This window comes from Brachyhypopomus gauderio, chromosome 1, assembly GCF_052324685.1.
Source record: "Brachyhypopomus gauderio isolate BG-103 chromosome 1, BGAUD_0.2, whole genome shotgun sequence".
In the NCBI taxonomy this organism is placed as follows: Eukaryota; Metazoa; Chordata; class Actinopteri; order Gymnotiformes; family Hypopomidae; genus Brachyhypopomus; species Brachyhypopomus gauderio.
This window is the reverse complement of record NC_135211.1, coordinates 49,873,825-49,894,000: the sequence shown is the minus strand read 5'-3', so window position 1 is coordinate 49,894,000 and position 20,176 is coordinate 49,873,825. Positions and strand designations below refer to the sequence as shown.

The 20,176-nt window shown below is 44.3% G+C and overlaps 2 protein-coding genes across 10 annotated transcripts in view; one reads left to right on the top strand and one right to left on the bottom strand.

Annotated features, from left to right (window-relative positions):
• LOC143523854 (DNA-directed primase/polymerase protein-like) overlaps nucleotides 1-9,488 on the bottom strand; it is a 119,517-nt gene extending 110,029 nt beyond the window's left edge. For 5 of the 6 annotated variants that reach the window (XR_013133468.1, XM_077018238.1, XM_077018239.1 and 2 more), the window contains exons 1-8: nucleotides 9,269-9,488; nucleotides 8,335-8,557; nucleotides 8,143-8,237; nucleotides 7,675-7,813; nucleotides 7,011-7,158; nucleotides 6,477-6,528; nucleotides 1,136-1,290; nucleotides 875-1,037 (exon numbers count right to left, since the gene is read on the bottom strand). Coding sequence is in view for 5 of the 6 variants with exons in the window: in XM_077018238.1 (XP_076874353.1) it covers nucleotides 875-1,037; nucleotides 1,136-1,290; nucleotides 6,477-6,528; nucleotides 7,011-7,158; nucleotides 7,675-7,813; nucleotides 8,143-8,237; nucleotides 8,335-8,517 (935 nt within the window). In the remaining variant the exon portion in view is untranslated. The remainder of the gene's footprint in view (nucleotides 1-874; nucleotides 1,038-1,135; nucleotides 1,291-6,476; nucleotides 6,529-7,010; nucleotides 7,159-7,674; nucleotides 7,814-8,142; nucleotides 8,238-8,334; nucleotides 8,558-9,268) is intronic. The other variant, XM_077018240.1, reaches the window with a different exon arrangement.
• The window catches only part of LOC143523574 (condensin-2 complex subunit D3-L-like), a 65,175-nt gene that overhangs the window by 38,399 nt on the left and 6,600 nt on the right, over nucleotides 1-20,176 (top strand). For 2 of the 4 annotated variants that reach the window (XM_077018124.1, XM_077018116.1), the window contains exons 1-21: nucleotides 10,631-10,728; nucleotides 11,196-11,344; nucleotides 12,351-12,513; nucleotides 12,707-12,882; nucleotides 13,205-13,384; nucleotides 13,769-13,830; nucleotides 13,958-14,045; nucleotides 14,491-14,624; nucleotides 15,064-15,136; nucleotides 15,304-15,429; nucleotides 15,569-15,830; nucleotides 16,618-16,653; nucleotides 16,821-16,946; nucleotides 17,059-17,132; nucleotides 17,238-17,372; nucleotides 17,534-17,754; nucleotides 18,050-18,241; nucleotides 18,323-18,420; nucleotides 18,611-18,720; nucleotides 18,864-18,971; nucleotides 19,265-19,373. In XM_077018124.1, the coding sequence (XP_076874239.1) occupies nucleotides 10,677-10,728; nucleotides 11,196-11,344; nucleotides 12,351-12,513; nucleotides 12,707-12,882; nucleotides 13,205-13,384; nucleotides 13,769-13,830; nucleotides 13,958-14,045; nucleotides 14,491-14,624; nucleotides 15,064-15,136; nucleotides 15,304-15,429; nucleotides 15,569-15,830; nucleotides 16,618-16,653; nucleotides 16,821-16,946; nucleotides 17,059-17,132; nucleotides 17,238-17,372; nucleotides 17,534-17,754; nucleotides 18,050-18,241; nucleotides 18,323-18,420; nucleotides 18,611-18,720; nucleotides 18,864-18,971; nucleotides 19,265-19,373 (2,674 nt within the window). In that variant the 5' untranslated portion in view covers nucleotides 10,631-10,676. Of the gene's footprint in view, nucleotides 1-1,419; nucleotides 5,934-6,261; nucleotides 6,323-7,033; nucleotides 7,222-10,630; nucleotides 10,729-11,037; nucleotides 11,087-11,195; nucleotides 11,345-12,350; nucleotides 12,514-12,706; nucleotides 12,883-13,204; nucleotides 13,385-13,768; nucleotides 13,831-13,957; nucleotides 14,046-14,490; nucleotides 14,625-15,063; nucleotides 15,137-15,303; nucleotides 15,430-15,568; nucleotides 15,831-16,617; nucleotides 16,654-16,820; nucleotides 16,947-17,058; nucleotides 17,133-17,237; nucleotides 17,373-17,533; nucleotides 17,755-18,049; nucleotides 18,242-18,322; nucleotides 18,421-18,610; nucleotides 18,721-18,863; nucleotides 18,972-19,264; nucleotides 19,374-20,176 lie in introns of those variants that run through there. The other 2 variants (XM_077018141.1, XM_077018133.1) reach the window with 2 other exon arrangements.

Below are 20,176 nucleotides of genomic sequence, written 5' to 3'. Positions count from 1 at the left end.
GTTTTGTCACATTGATTTACTTATGCATTTTTTCCACTCAAACAGCTTCTATTCACTTTTGGGTCTAAAGGACCTATTGGGCTTCTTTTTGCCTATTGAGGCCAAGAGGCCAATTTGTTTGTCTAAAAGACCCTTGGGCTTTTTTGCCTTTTTTTGTGTGAACCCGCCAATCGCCGCTTGCGGCTATATTTATTTTTTCATTTTTTTGTTCTGTTATATACTTTGATATGTGCTGATTATATGGTAGGAAGTGCCTTTTTTGATATAGTGGTTTTATTCACCACTGAAAATCACCAATATCATGAAAAAATATTCAAAAAAGGGAAGCTGAAAAACTATGATTGCTCCACCAGATGGCGACAGTTGACTATCAAGTACTTGAACATCTGCTAACTCAGCGTCAGGTTTTATATTTGTTGGGTCATTCCATGTCAAATCAACCAAGAAGTTGTGTAAATTTGTGTAAATTAATTTTTTGTGTAAATACTGCATTTTAGCACAACATAAATTTAAATGTTATTTTTCCATGATATTTTCAGTGGTGAATAAAACCAAATTGGTTTGAGATGAATTTCAGCCTTCTAGCTGTAATAGTTTTAGAGATATTCACATTCACATATTGCTATTTAGCCACTTTCGCAAAAGATGCGTCTGAGGAGGGGGTTACAAAAAAACGGCTGTAACTCTTGAAATATTGAACATGGAACAGAAATACTTTGGATTTTTCCATGAAACATATCTGCCTACAAATGGGGAAACTTTGAAGGGATTCTGAGATGGTCAATCTAAATTTTGGTTGATTTGACATGGAATGATCCACATACACCCACACACACATGAAGATAACAACTGTACTTGCTTTAAATCACATTACCTGACGTTGGTAATTAAGGAAGCCAGGAATATTCGCTCCTCTTCTGTAGTGTGCTTGTCAGGCTTCGGGACAAATGTGTTATCCTCAGCCACAGTGAAGGCGGCGTTCTTCCCAAGCTTGGAGGACTTGTAGAGACGGAAGTTGCGGTTTTTGGTGTAGACTCCTGCGGCAGAAGGCAGCAGGCGGCATCACATTTACATTTACATCACGTCAGAAACACTTTGCAATAACGTATGTTCTTACAGCAGCCCTAAAACTTACCTAGATCCACAAACAGCTGCTTCTTGCCATCGTTGGTCTTCACGATCAGGAAGCTCAGGTCGTCCTCTTCATCCTTTCGTCTCTTTGCCTGAGGCTCCTCACTCTGGTCACCATCATCTTCTGAAGGGCTTGGTGTCGTCTCAGGAGCTTCTGTGCTGTACACAAAGTGTTGTTGGTTTGACCACCAACAGAATCTGAGAGTCAAAACATGATTGTAACATTGGCAGAATATAAACAGAATATGTTAATATACCAAAATAATAATGGACCTTTTGCATTCCTAGATACATTTTACAGGTTTTATTCCGGCCGCTGACCAATTTTCTGCCTTCACAAATCAGCTAGCGTAAGTTTATATATCGGCTAGACACGGTAAGTGTTTTGATTTATTCATGGCTGGTGTTGGTTTGTTCCCGTGTTCGGAGTGTGGCATGTTTAGTCTAGACCCTTTCGCCACCGACAGTAATAGTGATAGTATTTGTGAGAGGTGCCAGTTAGTTACTTCTCTTGTGGCGAAAGTGGAAAGTTTAGAGCGACGCGTCCACTCATTATTGAGGGATAGAGAGACAGGGACAGGGTCAGTAGTAGGTGTGGACGCGCCAGGGAGAACTAGCGCCTCCGCGACTCCGGCGATAGAGCCCTCACAGCGGGGCGAATGGGTGACGTCTCGGCGGCGTAGTCGGAGAGCGAGGGCTGCAGCTACCGCTAACGCCAGCGCTAGCCCACCAGAGCACCACTCACCGGTTCACGTGTCCAACAGGTTTGCCCCGCTCAGTGTTACACCCGCTGAGGAGACTCTGGTGATAGGAGACTCTATAGTTCGGCACGTGAAAGTAGCTGTAGCTGTAGGGGCACCAGCGGTTACAGTCAGCTGTTTACCGGGAGCCAGAGCGCCGGACATTAGTGGCAACCTTAGACTGTTAGCTCATAGGAGGTTTTCTAGGATAGTGATTCATGTAGGGGCCAACGATATACGTCTGCGGCAGTCAGAGGTGACTAAGGCTAATGTTAAAGAGGTGGTTAAATTAGCCCAGACGATGTCCGATGCCGTAATCTGCTCTGGCCCCATCCCAATGCGGCGCGGTGATGAGCAGTACAGCAGGCTCACGTCGCTAAACCGCTGGATGTCCAAGTGGTGTTCAGAAAATCAAGTGGGCTTTATTAATAATTGGGAAGAGTTCGAGGGCAAGCCTGGTCTTTTAGGCAGGGACGGTGTCCACCCCACCCGGGATGGCGCTGCCCTGTTATCTTGCAGCATAGCCCATAGCCTGTTAGTTAGTCGGCAGAGTAGCACTAGGAGCTGCTGACTGTCCAGGGTCGCGACCAGGCCGCAGACTAACGGGTTAAACCTGTCTGCGAGCTGCTTAGAGGCGTCACCAAGTTCCCTTAGGATTGAGACTGTGTCTGTGCCCCGGGTTAAACTAAATCATAAGAAAATAGTCCGCCCGAAGTTTTTAACTAATATTCAGACTTCACATCAAATTATTACAACCTATATGACCGATCTGAAAATTGGATTAATCAATATTCGATCGCTCAACTCAAAAGCAGTTTTTGTAAATGAACTTATAACAGACCAGAAAATTGATATTCTTTGTCTAACTGAAACGTGGGTTCAATCTGGTGATTATTTAACTCTAAACGAAGCCACTCCTGTGGGATATAGTTATATACATAGACCTAGACTGTCAGGCAGAGGAGGTGGAATATGTATAATCTATCGTGATTGTTTAGAAATTCATCAGAAATACTTAGATATCTCAAACTCATTTGAGATGCAGTCTATTAATGTAATTAGTCCATCTGAAAATAAAAGTACATTCTCCCTAACTAATGTATACAGACCACCAGGGCCTTACTCAGATTTCTTAAACGATTTCACCGATTTTGCAGCAAATTTAGCAGTATGTAGTGACAAAATAATAATGGTAGGAGACTTTAACATACACTTTGATAATGCGGAGGATCCACTGACAAGGGCTTTTACTTCTATATTGAACTCTGTCGGCATTAAACAAAACGTAGTAGGACCTACACATTATCGAAATCATACCCTAGATCTAATATTAACACTGGGTATCGACGTAGATAATATAAACATACTCCCGCAAACCGTAGCGATCTCCGATCATTATTTAGTAAAATTCGATTTTCACCTTAACATAAATACCCGCCCGTCTCCTCGGCAGTGTATAAAGCGCTCAATAAATTCAACAACAGCAATACAGTTTATTGAAACCCTCCCTGACTTAACTGCTTTAGCCCACTCGCCATCCGATCCAGGAGAGTTAGATAGTCTAACCGACTACTTAGAGAATACCTGCAGATCAGCTCTAGATATAGTAGCTCCACTAAAATATAAAAAAGCTAGATCCAAAAAGCTCGCCCCATGGTACACCGACCAAACTAGAAACTTAAAACAAATAGCACGTAAATTAGAGCGGAAATGGCGATCTACTAAATTGGAAGTATTCCACTGTGCCTGGAAGGATAGCATTATTGACTACAAACGGGCACTCACTAAAGCACGCTCAGCATACTTAGCCTCACTGATAGAGAAAAATAAAAACAATCCTAGATTTCTTTTTAATACTATTTCTAAACTTACAAAAAATCAAGCAGGCACAGAACCTCAGATTCCAGTAAACCTCACTAGTAATGTATTTATAGATTTCTTTGATAATAAAATAGAGAATATTAGACAAAATATAAAACCCTTTATTAGCAATACAACTGGTATGTCATCTGGTTTGGTTGATATTGATTTAAATTACATACCAGGAGAAAAACTTGATGCTTTTCATCCACTCCCAAAATCAGAATTAGAGAAAATAATTTCTTCCTTAAATTGTACTACCTGCACATTAGACTCAGTTCCCTCAAAGTTATTAAAAGAGGTATTACCAGCTGTAACTGAACCTCTTCTAACTATAGTTAACTCATCCATTACAATAGGTCACATGCCCAAATCATGTAAATTAGCAATTATCAAACCTCTGATCAAGAAACCAAATCTTGATCCGACTGTGCTGTCTAATTATAGACCCATTTCAAACACATCATTTATATCTAAGATCATAGAAAAAGCTGTTGCCCAGCAATTATGCCTATATCTGTATAGGAATAACACATTTGAAAAGTTCCAATCTGGTTTTAGGCCCCATCACAGTACTGAAACAGCATTAGTTAAAGTAACAAATGATCTCCTCCTTGCATCAGATCAAGGCTATGTATCACTGTTAGTGCTTCTTGATCTTAGTGCAGCTTTCGACACAATTGATCATAGGATCTTGCTAGAAAGGTTAGAACGCTGGGTTGGAGTCTCAGGCACAGCCCTTTCATGGTTTCAGTCTTACTTAACAAATCGCTATCAGTTTGTAGAGCTCAATAATATTTCATCCAAACGTACAATGGTTAAATATGGGGTCCCGCAAGGCTCCATCTTAGGACCACTATTATTTACATTATATATGCTACCATTGGGCACAGTTATAAACAAACATGGTGTCAATTTTCACTGCTATGCGGATGACACTCAACTTTACATATCAGCCAAACCCGATGACAAACTCAGTTTAGGAAAAATTGAGGCCTGTGTAAGAGATATTAAATGCTGGATGTCTCTAAACTTCCTACAATTAAATGAGGACAAAACAGAAGTTCTCCTTGTGGGCCCTAAGGCCGCAAGACAGAAAATTCCTAATTTAATGCTTAATCTTGCAGACTGTCCCATTACACCTGGCACAGTAGCCAAAAACCTAGGCGTCATACTCGACTCCGACCTATCATTTGATAAATATATAGATAATACTACTAGGATAGCTTTTCTACATCTCCGCAACATTGCCAAATTAAGAAATGCATTATCACAGGATGATGCAGAAAAATTGGTGCACGCCTTTGTTAGCTCTAGACTAGACTACTGCAATTCACTACTGTCAGGATGTTCAAATAAGAATCTAAATAAACTTCAAGTAGTTCAAAATGCCGCAGCTAGAGTTCTGACCAGAACTAGAAAATTTCAGCATATTAGACCAGTCCTATCAGCCCTGCATTGGCTCCCAGTTAAATTTCGTATTGATTTTAAAATTCTATTATTAGCATACAAAGCACTACACGGGCTTGCTCCTGAATACCTCCAGGAACTTATTTCCTACTATGAACCCCCACGTCAACTAAGATCACAGGGTGCTGGTCTGTTATTAGTTCCACAAATTAACAAGGTAACAGCAGGGGGAAGAGCCTTTTCTTATAAGGCCCCCCAGCTTTGGAATAATCTTCCTAAATGTGTCCGGGACTCTGACACAGTCACAATCTTTAAATCTAGGTTGAAAACCCACTTATTTAGTCTAGCGTTTGATAATTAATATCTCCCTTAGATAAAGGTACAGATCCAGGGGTTCATAGACGAAGGGTTTTATGGTAGACTGGGGTGCTGGTGCTGTCATCCTGTCACTGCTCGTGGTCACTCAAGTTTGTTGACAGTGCAGTGGACGGATGCCATTGTCTCAGAATGCCCCCAAGCCTATGTTACCTTCTGGTTCTGCCTTTTTTTAGCTAGGCTGTAATAATTTAACTTAGTGCCGGAGTTGCTGCCACACTCCAGAAATGTTTATAATTTTACCTGTCCCGTATATGTCCTCATACAGAGCTAATTTTCCCTGTTTCATTTCTCCACATGGCTGCCCGCCTGCTTGAGGAATAATGAGATGAGGAGAGACAAGCGATCCATCCTGGCCGGCCACCTCCTGCCTAACCGGATGCCTACACCATGATGGACATTATTACATCTTTTTCGGTCTAAATGGACATTATTGCATCTTTTACATTCTGTCTACATTCTGTCTATATTGTTGTTGTTGTCATGGTGACCGGTGTCGGCCAGAGGAGGATGGGTTCCCCCCCTGAGTCTTGGTTCCTCTCAAGGTTTCTTCCTCATGCAAAAAACTAGGGAGTTTTTCCTTGCCACTGTCGCCTTTGGCTTGCTCACTGGGGGCTAGGACTCGGCACTTGTAAAGCTGCTTTGTGACAACAACTGTTGTAAAAAGCGCTATATAAATAAAATTTGATTGATTGATTGATTGATTGATCTGCTTATTTATGTTGAAATTATTATATATTCCCAGGACAAACAGACAGCAGGACTGGGTCTATATGAATGAGTACAGAAGACCTAAGACGCAGCAGGCAAGCATGAACGTTCTGTCATCCTTAAGGCAGACACAATACGAATCATATGATAATAAGTAGAGAAAATTAAGCCATTTCATGAAAAAAGAGAAATAAATGAATAAACAGCAAGTACAGTAGGTTAGTCAAATTAAACCTAAAATTGCCTCACCAATTCTGTAGACTGTTCAGAGCAGGCTTAAGTATGTCATGGATAAACCTGCCTATAATGTGATGACAGCAGAATTACAGCACCAGACATTATGAGCATATGATATCAGTCCGGTCATTCACATATTCATTCAGTAATATTTATGGAAAGCAATAGACAACATGTTAGAACAGAAATGTTAATAAACATTAACATAACTATCATGCAATTGTCATATCATTGCATTATTATACTTAAGACTAGTTTACCAAATCCGAATGAAGTCTAAACCAGACAAAAATAAAATTCCTTTGGTCTAGGTTTATTCCAAGTCAAGGAAACCAGCACTGGTCCTAATGTTGAGGCCTACTGTGCTTACAGATGTTTTCTTCTGCTCAAAATGGTGACTTACAGATATTTTACTAAGGCAAAGAGCCCATTAATTATGGTAATAATGATAATTATAACAATAATAATAATAATAATAAACTGGCAGTGGAATTGAAAATGTTTAGATTCTGTATCAGTCTGCGAGTGCCGGACATTCCGACTCACCCACGTGTCTGTTGTCTCTGAAGGTCGAGTTGGGCAGCAGGAAGATGAGATGGCGGCTGAACTTCTCAGCGGTGCTGGAGTCCAGGTTCAGCACATGTTCTGCAGAGCACTGCAGGTCATACGTCTCCGCCAGCTTCTCACAAACATACTGTCATTGAAGAGGGTCGAACACAAAACGGAATGGGTCTCCAGTCAGACTCGGCTAACATAGGTGAAAGAAACTGTACAGTCTGGAAATGCTCTGTTAATGCCTCCCATGTAAATGTGTATTTAAGGACCCAGAACAATAGGGTGGAAAACATTAATTGCTAAACTTCTTCAAATGTGATTTTCGACAAGGATGTGGGAGCATCTGAAAAAAAACTTGTGGCTTAAATCTAACAACAATACAAATGTGGAGAGAAAAAAACGTAAAATAATCAGTTAACATCCTTAACGAGAATAGTATATCTATATTATTATTATTATTATTATCATCATCATCATCATATTATGACATTATATCAAATCATACAATAACATATCTCTGTCTCTTCCAATGACAGCCATCATTATTGTACCTCTCAGACTGGAGAAACATTGGTAGTGTTTACCTGCTAAAAGTGTGCATGTATGCATTTGTGTGTAAATCTTTGTGTGTGTGTGTGTGTGTGTGTGGTTTTACCTGAATTAGCAATGCCACCATCTTTTTACCATCAAGGTGTGTATTAGAAGCTTTGTGAAACTCCAGGTCAAAGTACAATTTACAAACTGCACCCTCGGGGATCACCTCGTAACAGTGCATCAGTGACTGTCTGTGAGAACTTGAGGAATGTGCGCGCGCACGCACACACACACACACACACACACACACACACACACACACACACACACACACACACACACACACACACACACACACACACACGAGTTAGATAACCAGCCACTTGTTTTCAAGGACACACTATCAGGGCCTGAGGTAAGTCAATGTTCTCGAACATCACTGATATCTTGCTTAAACTATTGGATTATTAATTTCACACCACATGTCATGAGCACAGGTATTTTTGAATGGAATTTATGAATGACCAGTCTGTTAGACACCCAGCTTTGATGTTTGGATTGTGGTGCATGTGAGCATGAGTGTAGGTACCTGTAGTAATGCCAGAGCTCACTGTAGCTGGTCATGAGATAAACCCTTTGCCCTGCATCTGTGCTCTCTTTCTCCAGGGCAAATACATGTACATCCTGGAAGAGACAGAAGAAGCCATTTATCATACGATGCTTGCAATCTTCCCATATTGTTCTAACACTTCACATTGAGTCCGTTCGTTGCCGTTATTACCTGTTTGCAATGTTGACTAGCGATGATGGCAGCGCTCTGCCGTGGGAAGATCCTCCAGACGGAAGAGGGCTGCCACGGCCGAGAGAGACGAGGCTTATACGCGTTGCAAATGGGAGTGTCTCGGAAGGACAGAGCCCTCTGCTCCAGCGCCTTCAGTCGGTTCTGCCACTTTACACTCGTCATCTTCCCTATATCGTTAAATATTGATCTTCGTAGAGCTCACCTGGTCAAAAACAATTAATGTGTTAATTTAACTACATCTGTTCCAGTTATGAGGGTTTGTTAAGCTGGTTAGTTCATCTATAACAGCTGTAACTGGTTGGCTGACAGCATATAGAGAATATACAGAATACAATATATAGTATATATAGTATACAGTATATAGTATATATAGTATACAGTATATAGTATATATATATATAGAGTATATAGTATATACAGTATATAGTATATATACATGGACGTAATTTTGATTTCAAAAGTGGGGGGGACATGGACTCGTCGCTATTTACATATTTGGTTTTAACCGTAAAAACTGGGGGGGACCAAAGCCGGCTTTTGAAAAAGTGGGGGGGACATGTCCCCCCCCCGTCCCTCCCCAAAATTACGTCCGTGTATATATATATATATATATATATATATATATATACAGTATACAGGTCATCTTGCTGGCTTGTTGGCTGCAGGTTGTTGATTGTATATTCAACTTAATTATAGACGTGTCAACATTACTAGCGCTGTATTTACTGTTTACATAAACTCCTCCCGGAAATGCGAGATGGTGAATGTTTGTTTGTTTACTTTAGCTGGTGAATTAAAGTGAATAACTAGCTAAGGCTAGGTAGCTAATTAAACTCACTCGTGTTAATCGTCAAACCCAAATGTTAACTAGAGAAGTAAACTCTGACGTCTCTTTCCACGGTGTCATACATACCTGTGTGGTGTCATGTTTTATTTTTATTCCCAAGTGTTTTAAACGTTTTAATTTCACAAACGTCTCCGTGGTTTGTTGGTGTTTTGATATTGGCGGGCCGAAATGCATGCCGGTGTTACACCGAATTCTGCGACCGTCGAATTTTGTGACCGCAGAGGGCGCTATTTCGCAGTTTCAGTTAGTTTCAGTTCACAGGCACGAGCGCTTTACGAATGCTGCGTAAGCTGCGCCGACGCGCTTTCTTTTCTCGTTTTGCTGCTGTCCACGAGCCAAAATATGAGAGATGCGTGTATTTACATTTTATGTCGTCTGTTAACAAGAATGTTTCATTACAACATTTTTACACGTGACGACAGGAGTAAAGTCAGCCAATACATACGCCTGACAATAGCAAACTTTTCATAAGTAAGTTATGTAAGCTGCTGTCATTTGGACCTCATTCCGAATGGTAATTATACACTTCTGAATAAAATGTTTAAATATAGTCTACTAAAACGTTTTTAAAACGATCTTTTAATATTTTTTGAAGATACATTAAAGTCACAGATCCAGTTGGCAGCTGTCAGAATGGGTGACCCCTATGCCACGGTCAGTCTGTCCACTCCATTCATGAATGTTTTTCTTTGGCTAACAGGTGTAGGGATGGTAAGTCACCTGAAAACATTTGGTTGGGTTTTATCTAGTTTGTATGGAGATGGACAGCAGTCACATATTTAGACAGCAGCCGTCAGAATCGGTGACCCCTATTCCAAAGTGCACTTGTCCATTCCATTCATAATTTTTTTTCTGTCTAATAAGGTGACGGGATGGTAGGTCACCAGGAAAGACATGGCTGTTTTCAAAATAATCATAGGTGGAAATTCAGTGGGGTCACATATTAAGAACTGGTGACCCCATGCCAAGGTACATCTGTCACATCTACCATGGAAACATCACCCACTGTGACTCCACAATAACAGAAAACAGTGATAGCAAAAACGTTTTAGTGGACTATATTTAAACATTTTATTCAGAAGTGTATAATTACCATTCGGAATGAGGTCCAAATGACAGCAGCTTACATAACTTACTTATGAAAAGTTTGCTATTGTCAGGCGTATGTATTGGCTGACTTTACTCCTGTCGTCACGTGTAAAAATGTTGTAATGAAACATTCTTGTTAACAGACGACATAAAATGTAAATACACGCATCTCTCATATTTTGGCTCGTGGACAGCAGCAAAACGAGAAAAGAAAGCGCGTCGGCGTAGCTTACGCAGCATTCGTAAAGCGCTCGTGCCTGTGAACTGAAACTAACTGAAACTGCGAAATAGCGCCCTCTGCGGTCACAAAATTCGACGGTCGCAGAATTCGGTGTAACACCTGGAAAACGTCATCCGGACGTTGGCGCGCGAATTCGAAGTGAAGATGGAGCTGCCGCGCGCGCTTCAGCTGCTGAAGTTAAACGCGGCGTCTGCAGGTAGATTCACTCACGGCAGTTTAAAACACGAGTGTTTCTCACACACACACGACGCACCGCAGATTTACACCGCACACCGATTTACGTTCGTTTAAGGAGAATCTCTGAGCTGCTGAACAAACGTTACAGCGCGGGGCTGTTAGAGGGAACCGGGCGGTGATGGAGGTTGTTGGGGTGGCTGAGATGTTTGACCACTGAACTATTACAGGTTACATTTACAGGAAGATGCATGCACGGCTCACTGGATACTGCAGCTTTACCAGTGAACTAGGAGACATCCAGCTTTGACAAATATAAACGATTTATTTACGAACGAGAACGCAGATGACAGGATATATGTGTACATACACATACACACGTGTGTGTGGTGCATGAAGTTTGCTTGATATGATTTTACTAGAGAGGTAGAAGATTGACCGAACCTAAACCATCATCGTTTTCTTTCTTTTCTGTGTCTCCTGATGCAGTTTGGGTGGACACGGTGTGGGATTCCGAGTTTGCGGATATTGAGCCTCTGGACTCTGCCATCGAGGAGGACATCAAAGTGGACTCGGGGGTTTTAAAGAAGGTTTACAAACAGTTGCTCCCGTTTTCCAGTGACGAGGACAACGCTCAGGTAACGTAGTGATATCTAGATCATGAAAGGACTGTGAGGGAACATGTTTATAAGACATGTCTCCTCCCTACAGTCCTGCTCTACTTGTTGTCTTTCAAATGTTTCCACAGCAGTGAGTTCTCTCTTGTTTTATCATATTGTGATACAGGCCCGTAGCCAGGGGGGATCGAAGGGTTCGTTCGATCCCCCCCCCCCCCCCCCCCCCCCCCGCCGCCCCTGCAAACTCCCTCCGTACACACATAATTATTATAATAATAATAATCTTTATTTATATAGCACCTTTCATACATACATGCAACTCAAAGTGCTTTACAGTATAAATAAAAGAAACATAAAAAGAAGACAAAAAGACAATGTTAAAGAAATTAAAGTAAAATAACATAAAATGTAAACACATGCCCCTCAAGATAGGTAGGCTATTCAATGAATGAATTGTTAATCTCCGGTGAATATACAGACGAACAAATAAGTACAGCAACAACAGACTCACAACAAACTTATAACAGTGTTGCCAACTCTCACGCAATGAGCGTAAGACACACGCATTTGACCGTTTTCACACGCTCACACAACATACATCCGATTTCTCATGCTGAAAAAAAAATCTAGTTTATTTATCTCCGATCTACATCTATGATTCCAAGAGTTATTAGTTCGCTCTGGCGCCAACCACTGGCGATCGATCGCTTTAGGCACAGCATAGAGGAAACATATAAGACATAACTCCCCCCCGGTCAACGTTTGACATACACCCCCCGCCCCCACATCAAATCTCAGTCCTAGTGATTTTGAAAAGTTGGCAACCTTGCTTATAATGAATAAAATATGTCTAAATTAAAAGGTTTGAAGTGTGCTCGTGTATTTAGGGGGCATTGGAGTAGAGAGCCAAATGAAGTCCACTTTTGGGGGAAAAAGATCCCCCCCATCACAATGCTGGCTACGGGCCTGTGTCATTAATTGCCTTTGTTTTACCTTCTGTTTCCCCATTTTATCTTTCATGCTGCAGAGCGTCTGGAAGGTGTTTGTGGAGAACGGGATTTCTGTGAAGACGCTGGTGGCGGTGCTCGCCAGCTTCATCCACGGTGGAAAAGCCAGATGCCCCAGTGTTGAGCAGAGACGGTACAGCCTGCAGGCCGCTGCCCTGTACCTGCTGCTTCTCAAAATCCCAGGTGAGCCACCTTAGTGCTGACCTGAGATCAGTTTATCCTACATTCAGTCCCAACCCGACCCTGGGTTCTTAGCACAGTTGTGATATTGTCGCAAGACATCTCAAAATGCATACTGCCTTTGTGTTTATAATTATTTAGTTGAATAAAATTGTCAGGCAGCATCAACCATTTTGTATGATTTTATATTTTTCAGGCAGCGTTGCCAATAAAGTCTTCCATCAGATCCTGTTTGACACATGCCTGGAAATTGTGTTGAAATGCTGGCCTCAGAGCTCTGGGAAGAAACGCAAGAAGGATTCTCTGAAGAGCTCTCAGGGTGACCCCAAGAGTGGAAAACGGTCCAAACCTCCAAAGAAAGCCTCAGAAGAGGTCTGGAGTGTAGCTTCTCGTATTTGCCAATTTTCTGTGTAATTTCTCTAAAACTCCAGCACTAGATATACTCTGAAGCTAATTACGCTAAAATTAATTTTTTGGTCTTGTCCTACGGAAGCTAACTGTGACGTTTGTAATGTTTGAACAGAGATACTTTTTCCTGTATGGTTGTGGTAGTCCAGGGCAGGAATGTTGGTTAATTTCGGGAGTTGTTGCAAGGCGTCGACCTCTTGTTGATGTGCGAAGCTTTAGCCATAGACAGAACGAGGCGTTATAATGGCCAGTCACGCTGACTCTTGCTTTGCCCTGCTCCTTCCAGATGGAGGTTGATGAGGAGGAGGAGGATGACGATGAGGAAGACGAGGAAGAGGTCTGCTTCTCGGCCCAGGACCTGCTAAGGTTGAGGGAGGACGTAGTCGGCCTGGTCCGGACGCTCCTCCGGCTGTTGGAAAGGTTCTCGTTGAAGGACAAACCGCAGAGCGCCGACAGCTGCATTCGGGTTAGTGTTCCTCCAGGAAATGGTGATGGTGTCATTAGCAGAACTACAACTGTATGACTGTGAACTGTATGCAAGCATGTTCAACACCGGCTCACAGCTGGAGAGGTGTGTTTTAGCTAGCATTACTGCTAACAAAGAGTGCACACTGTTCTATATATCGGTTGCCAGTTTGTTTGATTAGCTCTGATGTTGGGAGTATTAGACATATATTTCAGTTCAAATGACCTACATTATGCTTTTATTTATTTTCCACATTGTTGGTATCTTTGTGTGTTCAGTTTATCTGTAGGTCTCCCCTGTCCTGCTAACAGTGTAACTGTCTTTTGCTGCATGTGGTCTGATCTCATTTTTAATGTTTTTAAATCCTTCCCAACTTTCTTGCAGATATTCACAGAACTCACCAACTTTGAACCTGTTGTTGGGGAGCTTTCCTTTGCTGAGAAACGGTATGTGTGTCTTTGCTTGCATGCTTACACATTTGCTTACTTTATAATATTTTTGCTTACTTTATATAAATGTAATTTATATATTTTATTATATCAAATAAAAATGTTATGCTTTTTTTGTTGACAGAGATGTCGACCAATTAGAGAGCCTGCCTGAGCTAGCCTATCGTGGCCTTTGGCTCCTCTGCTCCTCCAATCACAGTGAAGGAAACGAGGTGAGTATGATGTGCTCTGCTCTGTGTCAGGTTTGCTTACATTTAGATTTCCTTTGCGAACGCTTTTTAGAACAGTGGTGGGTACCTGGTAGAGCGAGGTGCTATACACCAAGGTCATGGGTTTAGTTCTCTGGGAGGACAGATACGTTATTACTGCTAAATATGAAAGTCACTGTGGATAAGAGTACCTGACAAAACTCTAAACTAGAGTCCATTAGCCTTAGGCTAAACAGTCGTGCTAATTGGCCTCCGTGTTAGCCGAAATAGCCGCCTGGCTCTCTCTAGCTTTCTAGATCTCTAAATAATCATTGCAGCACTCTGTCCATGGATATGATCTGTAGATCACATGATCTGTAGAGCAGGTGCGTTGCTCCAGCGTGGTCCTGCTTGTGATATGATGTGCGTTCCTCTCCCACGGCCCTCCTCTGCCCTCGCCACCTTACAGTGTCGCCGCCGCGTCTTCCAGCGTCTCCTCTACGTCGTCCTGCTGATGAGGAAGGAGGAGAGGGCCAAGCCGTGTCTTCTGCCCTGCACACAGGCCGCGTACAGCGCGCGGGACCAGGCCGTGCTCTTCATCAGGTCAGCCCACACACACATATACACACACACACACACACACACGCAGTTCATAAGGGAAGATGTAGCTTGGAGCACTATATCGTGTGTGTGTGTGTGTTCTGGGGGTGTGTGTGTGTAATACCAGTGGTAAATGTGTGTGTGTGCGTGTGTGTGTGTGTGTAATAGCAGTGGTAAATGTGTGTGTGTGTGTGTGTGTGTGTGTAATACCAGTGGTAAATGTGTGTGTGTGTGTGTGTGTGTGTGTGTGTGTGTGTGTGTGTAATAGCAGTGGTAAATGGGTGGGTGTGTGTGTGTGTGTGTGTGTGTGTGTGCGTGTGTGTGTGTGTAATACCAGTGGTAAATGTGTGTGTGTGTGTGTGTGTAATAGCAGTGGTAAATGTGTGTGTGTGTGTGTAATAGCAGTGGTAAATGTGCTGTGTCCTGCGTGTGTGTTCTGTAGTCATCTTGTAGATGAACAGCCAGAGGCCGCGCTGCCTCTGCTCCGGATCCTTCTACAGCACATCTGCCACCAGGTACGCTGCAGCGTTAGCAGTGGATTAGCTTAGCCGTAGCAGCACAGGGTCGTTTGATGGCCTGTTCATTATAAAAGGTTCCGCATCTCTCACAATGGAAAGAATGTATTTGTTAGTTCAAAGAGTGTGTGTGTGTGTGTGTGTGTGTGTGTGTGTGTGTGTTATAGATTGTGGAGAAGGCGGAGTATCGTGCTAGTGGTGCACAGGCCGTTGGGAAGCTGACGTCTAAGATGCCGTGTCACGACTACGCCACCTTTGTGAAGTGGCTGCACAGCTACTCCCACAGCCCCAGGGTGAGTGCCCCGCCCCCTGCACCCCCAGGGGGAGTGCCCCGCCCCCTGCACCCCCAGGGGGAGTGGCTTCGGCCGGCTCTCCCCAGACGCTCCTCTGCTCCGCCCCCTCACTCGCCTCTTTGCTCTTCGTTGGCCGCAGGTGGCGTTCCGCATGTTTGCGCTGGACGCTGCGCTGGTGCTGCTGGGTCAGGAGGAGCGGGAGGTGGGCGTGGCCCTGGAGCCCGAGCTCGCCCCCTACCTGTCGCACCGCTTCCTGGTTCACCACCTGGTGTACGGGCGGCACTCCGACCTCTCGCCCACCGTCAGGGGCCACGCCCTGCACTGCCTCGCCCAGTGCCTGGAGCTGCCCGCCTCCAACGCCAGCAAGTGCATCCACGAGCTGTTCTCTTCCTCCTCCACCAGTACGTTACTCCACTCATCTGTTACCACCATCGATACTACTGATTACTGCACTTTTACTCATGTGATTTTGATAGTACTACTACTATCAGTAGTTTTATATAAACCTTTATGTGATTTTGATAGTACTACTACTATCAGTAGTTTTATATAAACCTTTATGTGATTTTGATAGTACTACCACTATCGGTAGTTTTATATAAACCTTTGTGATTTTGATAGTACTACTACTATCAGTAGTTTTATATAAACCTTTATGTGATTTTGATAGTACTACCACTATCAGTAGTTTTATATAAACCTTTATGTGATTTTGATAGTACTACTACTATCGGTAGTTTTATATAAACCTTTGTGATTTTGATAGTACTACTACTATCGGTAGTTTTATATAAGCCTTTATGTGGTTTTGATAGTACTACCACTATCGGTAGTTTTATATAAACCTTTATGTGATTTTGATAGTACTACTACTATCGGTAGTTTTATATAAACCTTTATGTGATTATGATAGTACTACCACTATCGGTAGTTTTATATAAACCTTTATGTGATTATGATAGTACTACTACTATCGGTAGTTTTATATAAACCTTTATGTTATTATGATAGTACTACCACTATCAGTAGTTTTATATAAACCTTTGCTTCTGTTTATGCAGTTTCACGGTGGCATTTTTCATGACTGTGATGATTACTCTCACACGTTTCCTGTCCCAGTCCCTGCCTACAATTGTTGTGTGTGTGTGTGTGTGTGTGTGTGTGTGTGTGTGTTCGTTCTCTCTCTAGGTGCACCGAGCATGCTGGAGACGGGCCGCTCAGAGCGTAAGCGTAATCTCTGATTAAATCTTTAAACCCTCTCTGATTAGTCTGATTTAAATTTTTAAACCCTCTGCTTAGACATGCTGCTGGATTGCGTTTTCTTTTTTCCTGAGTACTCTGAGTGCGTTTATCTTTTTTCCTGAGTTAAACTGAAGTGTTTCTACGCTCAGAGACACTGAAGAGGACTGAGACGATCCAGAGGACGGCGCTGACCTTTCGCACCATCGAGTTGAGCAAACACAAGAGCCTGGCGGCCACCCACCGCAGCCTAGGACCTGATACCACAAGCGCCGATGGTCAGTGACACCCCACCATGCCCCACCCACATGCCCAGGCCCCGCCCACAGCGTCACATGTGCTCGCCTGTGTGTTGTGTCAGTTTAATGGATTCACTTTTTTCTTGCTTAGATCAGGAAACAGTGGCTCTGTTCAAACAACGAGTCAGCGACCCTAAGACCAACGTCAGGAAATGTGCGCTAGAGGTGTGTTGTCAGTCACTCACAAGTGAAGTGTGTGTTTTGTCGTTACTGACCACATGTGCATGTTATTGAAGAGTGGTGTGTGTGTGTGTGTGTGTGTGTGTGTAGACCATCATGAGTTTGCTGAAGCATGGCGTGATCCCGTGCAGTCCGGAGAACCTGGCCGTCCTGTCTGAGCGCTGCAGAGACCCGGCCGTGTCCGTGAAGAAGAAAGCCCTGCAGTCCCTCATGGACCTGTTGATGGTGAGGCCACGCCCCTCTAGCTGCCATATGATAGCATCCTTCACACTGCCTGTCCAGTACTGAGCGTCTTGTAGCAAGCTGTCCTCTTTGCAGTGGTGCAGAAACAAAGCCTAGTCCTGAAATTTTCATAGTCCACCTTCTTCGTGTGTTTGGGTGTACAGGCTCTGTCAGACAGCGCTGAGGTGCAGGAGGCGTGGCTACGGGGCGTGGTTCCCACGGTGATCGACTCTGAGAGCTCTGTGCAGGAGAAGGCGCTCGAATGCCTAGATCATGTCATCCTCAAGCACATCAAGAGCCACGGCAACTATCGCCAAGACGATACCTTCCAGAGACTGGCCTGGGACTTGCTCAGACTGATGTGTGACAAGTGTCAGGACCTCAGGTGTGTCTCAAACACACACTCACACACACGCGCACTAGACTGAGATTGGACCACGACCCAAATAATGTACTGAGATTGGACCACAACCCAGATAAGGTCCAGTCAGTACTGGTCGCACACTGTTTGCGTATATGTGTGTAACTTTGTGTGTGCTAAACTGCTGAAGTATGAAGTCAGTTTTGGATGTTTAAATCTTTGTTAATTTCCTCATATGGCTGATTGTGAATCTACACCCTAATTAAAACACACTCCCTCCTCCCCCCACCTTCTCTCTCTAACCCCCCAACCCCCCCAGGCGTTATTTCGGTAAGGCCTTCAGCGTGTGGGCGAGGCAGCAGAAGTTCACCTCTGCCTTCGTGAACAGTCTGATCTGGCACACGAAGAGTGACCGCGCCCCTGGGGCGTGGCTCGTGCTGGCCAAGGTGGCAGGCTCCGCCTCCAAACTAAACTACGGCACTATCCTGGAGGCCTGGGACAGCGCTGTCAGGTGGGTGCTCTCCAGACTGCCATGGGCTGCAAGGTGTACGTGAACACACGGACAAAAGAACTATCGTTAAATGTTTTGCAGTTCACCAGTTGTCGACGTAGCAACGACCTGCCATATCCTCACTGTTATTGGTCACATCGCAGCCAGTCTCAATGACGACACCAAGAGAAGGCTTGTCAGTAAGTTGAGTTTTGTGTGCGCGCGTGTGTGACATGCACACGTGTCTTAAGAGAGCACTGTTTAATCTATAAAAAATAACCAAATTATTTTGTGTGTGTACCTGCGTTAGCTTTTATGAGAGCAGTGTTCATAAGTAAAGTAAAGTAAATGTGTGTGTGTGTGTGTGTGTGTGTGTGTGTGTGTGTGTAGCTGATGTGATGGGCTGGCTGAAGCGCTTCTCTCTGCCTCTGGAGGTGATCAGCTGTAGCGTCGACGCCCTCTTCAGTCTCGGCCAGTCAGACAATGTCAAAGACACCATGGTAGCGCCACAGTCTGTCACCAGCTGAAAACACCAGCGACACAACTTGAAAAACGTTCTGAAAAACGTCTCCTTCTTTGTTCTGACTTGTGTGTGTGTGTGTGTGTGTGTGTGTGTGTGTGTGTGTGTGTGTGTGTGTTAAAGAGCTTCCTGAATGAGTTCTGTGGGGAGCTGGTCTCGGTGTGTGAGGACTACCTGTCTGGCGTGCTCTTAAACGAGAAGGGGACAGAGAACCTGAACGAGGAGCAGCTGGTGAAAAAGCTGTGTGTGTGTGTGTGTGTGTGTGTGTGTGTGTGTGTGTGTGTGTGTGTGTGTGTGTGTGTGTGTGTGTGTGTGTGTGTGTGTGTGTGTGTGTGCGTGTGTGAGAGAGAGAGATAGAGAGAGAGAAAGTTTGTGTGTGTGTTAGAGAGAGAGAGTGAGTCTTTCCCAGCCTCACCACTGTTGTTCCACTGAGGGAAGATTTTAGCTCTCACACAATGTTAGTGACGCTCTTTCACCCTCCTTCTCACCCCCCCCCCCCCCCCCCCCCCCCTTCTGTCTCTCAGGTGAAGTATCTGTACACTCTGGGCGTGGCTTCCCTGCACTGCCCTGCTAAAGTACAGAAGAGGGTCTTTCTCCTGGTTCAGTCGATTCTCACATCATCTGAGCAGACCGGTGAGTTCATCCATCACACTCCACCTCACCTAACTCCACCTCACCTAACTCCACCTCACCTAACTCCACCTCACCTAACTCCCCCTCACCTAACTCTCCCTCACCTAACTCCACCTCACCTAACTCCCCCTCACCTAACTCCCCCTCACCTAACTCCCCCTCACCTAACTCCCCCTCACCTAACTCCCCCTCACCTAACTCCACCTCACCTCACTCCACCTCACCTCACTCCACCTCACCTAACTCCACCTCACCTCACTCCACCTCACCTAACTCCCCCTCACCTAACTCCCCCTCACCTAACTCCCCCTCACCTAACTCCCCCTCACCTAACTCCACCTCACCTAACTCCCCCTCACCTAACTCCCCCTCACCTAACTCCACCTCACCTAACTCCACCTCACCTAACTCCCCCTCACCTAACTCCACCTCACCTAACTCCCCCTCACCTAACTCCCCCTCACCTAACTCCCCCTCACCTAACTCCCCCTCACCTAACTCCACCTCACCTCACTCCACCTCACCTCACTCCACCTCACCTAACTCCACCTCACCTCACTCCACCTCACCTAACTCCCCCTCACCTAACTCCCCCTCACCTAACTCCCCCTCACCTAACTCCCCCTCACCTAACTCCACCTCACCTAACTCCCCCTCACCTAACTCCACCTCACCTAACTCCACCTCACCTAACTCCCCCTCACCTAACTCCACCTCACCTAACTCCCCCTCACCTAACTCCCCCTCACCTAACTCCCCCCTCACCTAACTCCACCTCACCTAACTCCACCTCACCTAACTCC